The 12,465-nt window shown below is 44.7% G+C and overlaps 1 protein-coding gene across 1 annotated transcript in view; it reads left to right on the top strand.

The window, feature by feature from the left end:
• The first annotated feature begins 3,582 nt into the window (after positions 1 to 3,582).
• Positions 3,583 to 12,465, top strand: part of LOC114049819 (calpain-2 catalytic subunit) — an 87,860-nt gene continuing 78,977 nt past the window's right edge. Inside the window, exon 1 of the mRNA XM_027871236.1 lies at positions 3,583 to 4,005. Within this exon, the coding sequence (XP_027727037.1) occupies positions 3,769 to 4,005 (237 nt within the window). The 5' untranslated portion in view covers positions 3,583 to 3,768. The remainder of the gene's footprint in view (positions 4,006 to 12,465) is intronic.

The raw sequence follows: 12,465 nt of genomic DNA, 5'->3' as shown, positions 1-12,465 counted from the left end.
CCATCAGCCCTGGAGTCAAGAGGACCCGAGTTCAAATCTGACCTCAAACACTTGACACTAGCTGTGTGATCCTGGGCAAGTGTCTTAACCCCGATTGCCTTGCAAGAAGAAAGGTCATTATTTTGCTAGAAGGGACCTTAGAGAAGATCTCAGTTTGCGAGTCACTGACATAGAAGTCATGGTTGATGCCAGTCTCATCATAGGATGAGCTCTTTTGAGTGAAGTCTCCAACCCTGGTTTATTTATAACTGGCTGGTATTATTTGCCTGTTTTTTCCCCCCACAGTCCTTTAACAATAGTTAGCTTCCTTTAGCTACAGACAAGAACAGTAATTTCTGGACTCCTGAAATGAGGCATAGCCCTCAAATAAGGAGCATGTTCATTGTGGGGGAAGGACAGAGAAGAAGACAATTTGTGTCTGATACACTAAGCCTGTTTAATAGTCAAAAGTCATGGCCAAATCTGACCTGGCAGGACAAACTCATGGGGAATCTTTCCTCTGGCCTTGTAAACAGTGTATGTCCAGGACAAGGATTAATGGAGGTAGTAGAGGGCAGAAGTCTATTCATTCACAGATTTCCAGCTGGAAAGGACCTTAGAGGACTTCTAGTCGAACTTTATTACAGATGAAGAAGCTTGAGTTTCAGAATGGTGAGTTGACTTGCTTAAGGTCAGTTGAAAAGACTGGCTGTACGTAGCACAGTAGTTCTCAGTGGTTCCCAAACCTGACCCCAAGGTGTTCATGTTAAAAAATTCTTTAGTGCCGCCTTAAGCAATAAATAATTGCTCAATTGTGTTCAAATAAAATTTTCCTCTATGACAACAAGCATGTGCACGTCTGAAGAATTTTAAGTTTGTTTTTCTAGCAATTTGGACACATCATGAGGTTTCTTGGGCAAAAGTTATCATTGTCTTTATTATTGACATTTAATGAATGTCTAGAAGAATATTATGAGCAGTATATTAAATTACCCTAGGGGTTCACAATATGTTTATTTTTTTTGTTGAAAGAGGGTCAGAGAATAACAAAGAAAGTTGGGAATCATTAGTGAAGCAGAGAGAATGCTGGTGTTGGAGTTAGGAAGACCTGGGCTCAAATTCTGCATCTGATACTTTAGCTGGGTGACTGGAGCATGTCATTTCATCTCTTTGGGCCTCAGTTTCCTCACCTGTAAAATGAGGAGGCTGGACTACTTTGGTGGTGTCAAACTCAAATATAAAGGAAGGCCACTTACATAAATATACTCGTGCGCTGCACCTTAACCCAGTTTCAAAATGTACGGGTATCTCTGTTTTATTGTATTTTAATTTCTTTTGCTAAATATTTCCCAATTAAATTTTAACATGATTCATGCAGTATTTTTCATTTTCTTTTGTTTTTTGCTAGGCAATGGGGCTAAATGACCTGCCCAGGGTCACACAGCTATTAAGTGTCAAGTGTCTGAGGCCACATTTGAACTCAAGTCCTCCTGATTCCAGGGCTGGAGCTCTATCCACTGTGCCACCTAGCTGCCCCCAGGCAGTATTTTTGATACCTCTGGACTAGATGACCTCAAAGGTCCTTCCTAGATCTAAATCTGTGATCCTATGATGTAGATAATAAGGTGTGAACCAGGATTCAAATCCAGGATTTCTGACTTAAAAGCCAGCACTCATTCCCTAGCACCAAACATGTGAGAGCATCACAAAGAGTAGAACACTAGAGCCAGAGACCATTGGAGTTCATAGAAGGCTGGACTTCGAATCAGGAAAACCTGAATTGAAATCCCACCTCAGACATTTATGGGCCATGGGACCCTAGGCAAGTCACTAAACTTCTCTGTGACTTGGTTTCTTCATCTGTAAAATGGGGGTAAAAACAGCACCTTACTTACAAGGTCATTGTGAGACTCAAATAGACTTATAGATTTAGAGGTGGGAAGGATCTTAGAGGTTCATTTTACAGATGAGGAAACTGAGGCTGAGAAAGACGGAGTGACTTGCCCAGGGTCACACAAGCTAGTTTCTGCTGTGGGATTTGAACATCAGTCCGCTTGCTCCCATGTCCAGGCCTGTATGTATCCACAATATTGAAGCCTAGAGGCAAATGCTTATGGAGCAGTGCAGTCGCAGTGCAGTCCCATGCCGTAGACAGACAGCTTAGCACTTGAAGGGAGGAGATGCCAGATTTAGCCCCTAGCTGTGTGACCTTGGACATTTCACTTCATCTCTGGGATTTTGCTTTCCTGGTTTGTAAAATACAATTAACCTTATTCTGGTTCCTTAAAAAAGTATTTTGTCTCTCAAATGAAAGCCCACACAGCCATTCAGTAGCACTGTCTGGCAACATTGAAACCTAGGTCTTCTTCCCTCCAAATCCAGCACTATTAACCATCAAGGAGATCACATATTCAAAGCACTTTGCAAATCTTTTTTTTTTTTTTGGCAAGGCAATTGGGGTTAAGTGACTTGCCCAGGGTCACACAGCTAGTGTCAGCTATCTGAGGCCTGATTTGAACTCAGGTCCTCCTGACTCTAGAAAGGGTATTCTATCCGGAGTCACCTAACTGCCCCACACTTTGCAAATCTTAAAGCAGGAGTTTTTAATCTCATTTTGTGTCATGACACCAGGGCTGTGCTACTAAATGTTTAATAACGGACTGGGGGGAGGGGAGGGGACTAAGCATAATTTAATCTCCATTAATATTTTCTCCATCACTTTCTTAAGTCTAGAAATCAACAAAACAATCAATCAAGCCATGATTTGTAGATTTCCCCATTTCTGAAGTCTAAATGCTCATAATGAAAATCTAACAGAAGACCCCTGGAGCTGGCTCCAGCACAGCCTTGCATCCTTCGGACTCCTTTCTCAGAATCAAGGTTTTCAATGCATAAAATAAAATACATAGGATTACAAAGGAAACTAATTATGTTGAAATATGCATATATTTTTCATATGTATTTATATATTATATTCATTTCTAAATTTATGTACGTATATATGTATGTGTACACACACACACATTCAAATTCATGGATCCCAAGTGAAGAACCCCTGCCTCAGATATGTATTATCTTAATAATAATAATAGCAAGCATTTACATAATAACATTTTAAGGTGTGCAAAACGCTTTCCAAATATTATCTCAATGCATCCTCACGATATCCCTGAGAAGTTAGTGTTATTATTATTCTCACTTTATGGACGAAGAAACTGAGCCTGAAAGAAATTGAGCAATTTGTCCCGGTCACACAGCCAATAGGATTTGAACTTGGGTCTTTCCTTGTCCTGCTCCAGAGCTCCAGCCCCTGCGTCAGCCTCTCCCGGCTCGGTGCAGAGACCCCAGGGGGCCCCTCCGAAGTCCGCAGCCTCCGGCGGGGAGTCGGGGGGGGGGTGGGCAGCCACTTCGCAAGGGATGGGGAGCAGGCTTTGCGAGAGCAGAGGGGCTCTGTGCGCGCGCGCGTGGCCGCACCGCCCGCAGAGGGCAGCAGACGTCCGTCCGGGGGCCTTGGCTCCTCCCCCGAAGCCTTCGGCCCAGAGTCCGGCTGTAAAGCGGTACAGAGTTAGGAGACGAAGCCACACCCAGCCCTCTGCGGCGGGGGAGCCGGTGCGGTTCCTCCCTCCCCGGGTGAATCACCCCGTCCGCACGCCAGCTAGCAGCTCCAGCTCCGAGCGCCCGTGCTGTACTCCTGCTGCTCCCGCCTGCAGCCTCCCTCTCCTCCTGCGCTTCCGTCGCGCCCTCTGAGCCCCGTTTCCCAGGCCGTGGCAGCCCCCCAGGACCGGAGCCATGTCGGGCATCGCAGCCAAAGTGGTGAAAGATCGGGAGACGGCGGCCGGCCTGGGCACTCACGAGCAGGCGGTCAAATACCTCAACCAGGACTACGAGGCGCTTCTCGGCGAATGCCTGGAAGAAGGCAAGCTCTTCCAGGACCCTTCCTTCCCGGCCATTGGATCTTCCCTGGGGTTCAAGGAACTGGGACCGCATTCGAGCAAAACTCAAGGCGTCGTCTGGAAGAGACCCACGGTAGGCAGTGTACTGGCAAGATGTTCTGGGGTGGGGTGGGAAGCTAGCAGAGCAGGGAGAGGGGACAGGAATCTCTCCCTCCCCCAGCAAAGCCTGAATCAGAGAGGAAATGCCAAGCGGTCAATATGTACACCAGTTTGTATCTCAACTTGGTATTCCCCTTAATGCCTAGTCCAGGACATTTATTAAATAGTTGCTGGATTGAACTGAAACGACTTGAATTGAATCATCCATCCACACTAGAATTAGTACTCGCCTTAACTGTTAGCTGACACTGTTAACTAAAACACTGTTAGCTGCTCTGGGGAATGAGAAAGGCAGAAAGGGTGGTACGGCACAGGCTATACGCCCAGGAAAATAGAAGCAGAATCCAGGCGGAAGGAAATGGGAATCTCTCCGGAAAGAATCAGCTGCTCCCTTATGCAGAGCAGCCAACCGGAGTTCAGCTTTGCCGAACATCTGGCCTGCTTACTCTGCTGAAGGAACTGAGGTTACTCAGTGCAAAGGACTTGTAGGAGGGTCCCTTGGGGGAGCCTGGATTCCAGGAGGCCTGGAACACATGTAATCTTTCCTCTCCACACACAATAATACAGAGCCAGACGTTGCAGGGCGAGCCTGGCCGTCATCGTTAATCGGGAGAAAGCTGACAGAGATAGCTAGCTCCTCAGAGATTTGGGATGCCCTGTTGTGGGTCAAAGTCTGAAGATAAAGGAAGAATGGACCCTAGGGAAAAGCAGCTGAGAAGCAAATGTTTGAGGAGCCACGTAGCCTGGTGCATTGTGGAAAGAGCTTGACATGAGCACTGAGGAGAAGCTGCATCTAGTCCCATCTCTACCCCGATATCAGGGTACTTCAGTGTCTCTAGGTCTCAGTTTCCTCATCTCCAAAATTCATTCATTTCTATACAGAAAGTATTCAGTTTCTCCAATGAAAGCCGGCTGAGCTATCTGGTAGTACTGGAGATAAAATTTGGGAAGGAAGAGATAACTCCAGAGGACTCATTTTCATGGTCACTCCCACTTCCTTCCACGCCCAGGCCTGAGGCTTCTCTCCAATATTGCCTCTTTTTGCCAAGACTCCTATTTCACACACCCATAAACTTCCAAAAGTCCCAAGGCAGGCAGACAAGTTGGTCCTTGGGCATTTTCTGCCTTCCCATTAGAAATGTCTATGCGTATTAGACAGGCGCACCTAGTGGGGCCAGCCTGCTGGCCTTCAACTTTTGAATTATTCATCAACATTCTATTTACCAGAGCTGAGTGAGGAATTTGAGGAAATCCCTCAGTAAGATCGTTGGGATAATTGAAAAGGTGATTGCCATCTTATACCCTCTTACCTGTGCCTTTCCCTTGAGCTGCTTTCTCATTTTTCCTACAACTTTTATGAATGAGACAGAAATTAGTTGTTTATTCTGGTTACAATGAACTATCCCTGGCCTCATTCAGCCTGATCAGGCATCTCTATGGACTTTGCTGTCCTTCAGAAAGGAAGCCAAAGGCATGAAAAAAGTTTCTGAAAATACATGGAATAATCCTTCACAGTAAGAGCCAAATCCACAATCAGCATGGGGCAACTGGGCTGTACCCCTAATGCTGACATGGGGAAATAGAGAGAGGGGGTAGGGAGAGGGTGTGATTCCCCCACCTACTCTAGGAAGGTTCCCAGCATTAGCTGTCCACCAGCTGCCTTCCTCCCTTGGCCTCAAGGAGGCCACTCATCCCCGTGGGGTTCATCATGCTCTTTGTGCCCCTCTGGGCGGCCCCTCCCGCCCAAGCTCTGGATCTCCAATTAGCTACCTAACCTGTGGCACAATCCTGGAGATCCGGGGGCGGGCGGAGGAGATCAGGCACAAAGCAGTTGCCACTGACCGTACCAGTGGCTTATAGTAAATTCAATCCTAATACTTCCTCAATCGCTATTTTCCTCTGCCCTTGCTTTCTGCCACACCCACTGAAATCCCTCCTCCGTTGTGGTCTAGTGGTGAGGTCACTAGATTTAGAATCAGAGATCTGAATTCAAATTCTGATTTTGCTACTTACTACCTATGTGACTTTATGTGAATCATGTAACTAGGCCTCAGTTTTCTCATCTGTTAAAAAAAAAAAAAAGACCAGGTGCCATAATGGATAGAGTACTGGACCTGAAGTCAAAAAGACTCATCCTCCTGAGTTCAAATCTGTCCTCTAACACTTACTAGCTGTGTGACCCAGGGCAAGTCACTTAACTCTGCTGGCTTCGGTTTCCTCGTCTGGAAGAAGGAAATGGCAAACCGCTCTAGTACCTTTGCCAAGAAAACCCCAAATCAGGTCACTAAGAGTCAGACACAACTGAAACAACTGAACAAAAAAGAAAGAAAGAAAGAAAAAGAAAGGGTTGGACGAGATGACCTCCAAGGCCTCTTCCAGAGCTAACTCTAGAATCCCCAATCTCTTTTGCAGATTCCTTCCATTTTCTGGGTCTCACTGAATCCTAACTAACTAGACCCTCCTCTCTGGCAGCTCCTTTCTGACTCCCCAGGCCGGGAAGAGGAGTGGCCACCTTTCCTTCATCTGCACTGCTACTTTCATATCCTCCTTTTGCCAGCCTCACCCAGCAACCATTCTTCATCCTTTCAAGTTCACCCCATCCTGTCCAAAGTCCTTGTGGTGGTCCTCTCTGGACCGCCAGGTCACTCTCCCTCTTGCCTGATAAATTCGCTACCTGACTTACAGTCTGCCTCCCCACCTCAGCCCCTGCCCCTTTGGAAGGCCCTGCCTTTGCACAGTTCCTCAGGCTCCTCAGCTCCCCTGAGGTCTGTCTCCAGTCAGAACCCAGCACAGAGATAGTCAAACCTTAAATGCCCTACCTTGCCACCCCTCCCAGAACCAGCCTCAGCTCCATTAAACTGACCCTAGGTGCTAAAATTCCTATGGATATGCAGGATGTGCATACACCACGCTTTTAGTTATAAAGTAACTAGTCACATTTTGATGAATGAAAAAACCCAAAAGACAGAGTTTCTGGGTAATTAATAATTAATTTATTAATTAGGCTAGCTAATAATAAATTCAGTGGCTTCTGTCAGTAACCAGAGACCCCCATTGGAGTCACTGAATGCTTTAAATAGCTTTGTAAAAGGGGATGCCCTGGGAAGTGAAAATAAACCCTGATTGGTGGACATTTAATGAAGAGGGGGACTGGAAGTCTTCAACTCCTGAGAAGGTGGCTTGATCATGACACACAGCTGTCTCTAGCAAGCTGGACAGAGGAATCCATTTATGTCCAGACCATTCTGGTTGGTTTTCTCCTTCATGAGCTGGTCACCCTAAATTCTAATGGAGGATGAGAACGGGTCTGTTCTTCTTGGGGCAAAGACTCTCCCAGACTTGATTCTGTTTACACTATCATCAATCAGCCATGTCCTTCAGAGACTGACCTTCTACACAGTCTTGAGTCCTAGATGAGGAAATAAAAAGCCTGGATCCTAATTAGTAATGGGTTATTAATGTAAGAGAAAATAATAATTTCTCTCAATATTATCATCATATGTATCCTTCAATACTTGAAGGTAAAGAGATTTTCAAATAAGTCTGTTTAGGGGCACTAGGTGGCATCGTGGATAGGACACTAGCCCTGGAGTCAGGAGGACCTGAATTCAAATGTGACCTCCGACACTTGACACTATCTGTGTGACCCTGGGCAAGTCACTTAACCCCAACTGCCTCACCCCCAAAAAAAAGTCTGTTTAGATGGATATGTGATCTCATCAATATGGGCAGACCTCTGGACTTGGAGTCAGGAAGATCTGAGTTTAAAATCCTACTTCAGCGGCAGCTAGGTGGCACAGTGGATAGAGTACAGGCCCTGGAGTCAGAAGGACCTGAGTTCAAATCCGGTCTCAGACACTCAGATGCTTACTAGCTGTGTGACCCTGGGCAAGTCATTTAACCTCATTGCCTAGCCAAAAAACAAAATAAAACAAAAAATCCTACTTCAGACGTTTATGAGCTGGAGACCCCAAGCAAGTCACTTACCCTGTCTGTCCCTCCATTTCCTCATTTGTAAAATGAGAAAATTGGACTGACCTTCTACGGTCCCTTCTAGCCCTGAATCTGTACTCACCTTTATTAACCCTATATTAGCCTTTCTCACACATTTTCATCCTGTGATTGTTGGCCATAGCTTACCATGACTCCTCCTTAGAGCGTCTAGAAGCCTATCATTCTGGAGGCCTTTCAGCATCTTACAAGGACAGGGTGGCACTTGGGCTATCACTCTGTTATCTCTTGTTCTCTCTTACCTCCTTCTCTGGCCATTGATAAAGTGACTATCCTTAATGGTGTCTTTAACCGCTCTTCTTGTGTGCACATCATGATTAGTAAGAAACTTACTCCTACTTGTGCCCACCATGCATCTCTCCATAGCCCTGCAGTTTGGATTCTTTGGAGATCGTGATGTTCCAAGATTTACAAACACACAGCATCATTGAAACAGTTCTGTTGTTAAGAAAAACGGACCTCATGTCAGGAGGCAGCTTGAGATCACTGAGTGCACAAAACAGTTGCCCAAAGACAATCTAGCTTTTTCTTTTTCCTCCAGTTTAATTCTAGGCCATGGCAGCTAGGTGGCACAGTGGAGAGAGTGCCAGGCTTGGACTCAGAAAGCCTCATCTTCTTGAGTTCAAAGCTATCCTCAGACACTTACTAGCTGTGTGACCTTGGGCAAGTCACTTAACCCTGTTTGCCTCAGTTCCTCATCTGTAAAATGAGCTGGAGAAGGAAATGGCAAAACCACCCTAGTGTCTTTACTAAGAAAACCCCAAATGGGGTCACGAAGAGTAGGACGAGACTGAAATAACTGAATGACAACAATTCTAGGCCAAGCTCATTGGCAGTCTTCAGTGCCTGTCCTAGGTGCTATCCGTGTACTAATGGCCTAATTCAATGGATTGTCCATCCAGATGGATGTCATAGTATGGAAAATGAATTTTTTTCATTAATTTGACTTTTACTGTGTATATTATTAGGTTGATCTATTTTGAGTAGCCATGGAGCTCGTTGAGGAGCCCCTGTGGTATTCATTCTGTGGCTTGATGCTATCCATATGCTATCATCTGCAACCAGTGATATCTCTGTAGACCTCACCATCTATAGAGTGGTCATCCTGCATTTGGACTCTGGAGGATATTCTTTTTTTTTTTTTTTTTTTTGCTTTTCAGTGAGGCAATCGGGGGTTAAGTGACTTGCCCAGGGTCACACAGCTAGTAAGTGTCAAGTGTCTGAGACAGCATTTGAACTCGGGTCCTCCCAACTCCAAGGCTGGAGCTCTATCCGCTGCGCCTTTGAGCTGCCCCTCTGGAGAATATTCTTCATGATAATGGTCTTGGCTTGATACATCTCCCTGCTTTATACTTTGGTACTGGTCATCAGAGGAACATCAAACAAAATTCTCTCTTAGAACTTTGGATAAAGTGTAAAGAGTGCTGGCTTTGGAGTCAAAGGAAATGGGTTCAAATCCCACTTCTACTTGAGTGAACTTGTGCAACTTAAGCCAGATGTTTCCTCATCCGTAAAATGAGAGGGTTGGTCTAGATGGCCTATGAGGTCCCTTCCAGCTATGATCTAATTATCTTAACATCTTTACTGTTCTTTGCCTTTCTTCTATCTCCATGTGCTTAACACAATGCCCAGCACGTAGTAGGTGCTTAATAAATGTTTGCTAACTGATTGCATGGGAAATCCTTTGTTATAAGACAATCTTTAATGTTCTACCAAATCAAAAACATTTCCATAAAAATAGTATCTCATATTCTTTGCCCCTTCAGACAATTTTATGGCTATGAAGATGTAGTCTGCTATAAAAATCATCTGAAAAGGCTTTCTTCCCTGTTTGAGATTTTCAACAAAGATTTCCTTGATTCATGGATATGTAGATCATTCTCATAAAGACTTGTCTCTCTTGATAGAATGTGAGCTCTTTGAGGGCAGGAAGCATTTCTTTTTTTTTTTTGTCCCCTACTACCTAGCACAATACTTGGCACCTTGTTGTTATTCAGTCATTTCAGTCATGTCTGATTCTTTGAGACCCCATTTGGGTTTTTCCTGGTAAAGATATTGGAATGGTTTGCTGTTTCCTTCTCCAGTTCATTTTGCAGGTGAGGAAACTGAGGCAAAAAGGATGAAGTGACTTGCCCAACTAGAAGTGTCAGAGGCCAGATTTGAACTCAGGAAGATGGGTCTTCCTGACTCCAGGCCCAGCACCCTATCTCCTTTGCCATCTAGCTACCGCTGGTAGTAGCCTAATAAATGCTTGTTGATCAACTAACTGATTAATGAGAAAGTAGATATATGGTCCAGTAGTTGCTGATATCTTCTCTATCACCTTTTCTTCTGCTAATAATACCATCTATGATTTTTTTCTACCGGTGATTTGGTGTCTTACCTTCTGAGAGATCTTGAAACCTGTTCCCTTAAAGCTTTCAAAGTTGTCTTGCTCCAAAACAGACTTCTGTTAATTCTTGGTCTGGTTCAGCTTTACCTTTTCTTTTTTTTTTTTCTTTTTTTTGGGGGGGGGGGGGCGATCAGAGTTAAGTGACCTGCCCAGGGTCACACAGCTGGTACGTGTCAAGTATCTGAGGCTGGATTTGAACTCAGGTCCTCCTGACTCCAAGACTGGAGCTCTATCTACTGCGCCACCTAGCTGTCTCCAGCTTCATTTTCTTAAGTGCCATTTTTCATCTAGCACTCTTGTGTACTAGGATGTTGGGTCCAAAAGTCATAGCTCCATTGTCATCAGTCATGAGAATGCATCATAAAAATACTGACAGTTGTATTCTATTATCTAGTTGTTCTTTTCCCAATATAATATTGAAATAGCATTGGTGACTCCATTTTGCCTTTATCTACCTTTTGTGAAGTTAAGTCTCAAAGTCACTTGAGTTTGGAGAAGTTACAAGGATACTCCCCCTTCCCAAGAGTCACCCAACTTAAAGAATTGCACAAAACAACTCCTTTTTCCTTCTTTCCTCAGTGTCTCCTGATTGTCTCCCAATTCTCTCCAGCCAGCCCTCCCCCTCACCTCATTACCTCCATATCCCCTCCTTCAATAAGAAACCAAGTGTCTTAACCCTTTCACCCTATTTTTCATTCCCTCTAAACTATATTAACTGGGTAAAAACCAAAGTTCTGGGTTCTTGGCTACTGAGAGCCTTGAACCCAGTTTGCTTTGCCACCACATGCACTGCTAAATAAATTATTCATCGGGATGATAAATCACTTTTATTACTTAACTGTAACACCAATTTCATATACAAGTGTTTTAGGAAGGATTAGTCTTTGTCGGGTCTCACCTAAAGCTTTCTGACATCCTCCATCTTGTTGAGTAAATACTGCAAATATTATCATCCCTATTTTACAGTTAAAGAAACTGATGGTCAGAGAGATTAGGTGACCAAGGTTGCCCAACAAGGGAATGGAAGAGCCCAACCTCAAACCCAGGTTCTTTGACTTTCGTTCCAGGGCTCTTGATACTACATCCTGCTTGCTTGGCAAGCTGAGTCTGATAAACACAATATTTTATTATAAAGAGGCTGCCAAAATCAGGATCCAGTTCACTCAGTCAGCTAGATTAATGCTAGGCTAGCAAGCATCAGTGCAAAATTTGTTCCATTTGCCCGAGTAGATAAGCAGCCTCTTTGTCCTGTCATCACCAGCAACAACCAAATGGAGGTTTTCCTGTGATGCACTGATTGTGCAAAAGGAGGCATTTGCCCTGCTGTAGAATGTGATTCAGAAACCACCTCCATGCTAAACTGGGCTAAGGAGAGGTGAGGACCAGAGCAGAGCCCAGGCTTACCCTGGGAAGTTCTCAGGGAAGACTGAAAGAGGACATGAACTTGGGGGGCTGGGATAGACACACACACATACACACACAAACACACATACACATTCACTCTACATGTGCAAAATTCATTGTAGCCTCTCGGAGCCTTTGATAGGCATGCCAGCTCATAGTGTTGTGTAATCTAAGTGCTAAGAGTAGCCCAGATTAAATTCTCACTTCTTCTAGGAAGGTACTGTTAAGAACCAGGAAACTGACACACCCTATTCTCCTGTTAACTAGTTCTAAACCAGAAATCTCCAGAGCTAGAATCCGGCTTTCTTGAAAGGCTGTCTTGAAAGAAGACTATTGTCCCCAGGAGCTTGCCTCCATCAACTAATCCAACAACAGAAACCAGTGAAGTATTGTGGATAGAGTGATGAATTTGGTGTTAGAGGACCTGGGTTCCTCTGCCACTTACTACTTAAGGGATGTTAGATAAATGGCTCAACCTCCCTGGGTCTCAGTTTCCTTATCTGTCAAATTAAGGAGCCAGACTAAATGCTCTCTGATGCCCCTTCTGGTTGTATATAGATTGGCAATCAACAAACACTCTTTAAATCCTTGCAATGTTCTAGTTGGGGGAGGGGACAGGAGGGAATG

Source organism: Vombatus ursinus, unplaced genomic scaffold (genome assembly GCF_900497805.2).
Source record: "Vombatus ursinus unplaced genomic scaffold, bare-nosed wombat genome assembly UNPS02014798.1, whole genome shotgun sequence".
NCBI classification, from domain to species: Eukaryota; Metazoa; Chordata; class Mammalia; order Diprotodontia; family Vombatidae; genus Vombatus; species Vombatus ursinus.
This window is presented reverse-complemented; position numbering and strand designations above follow the sequence as displayed.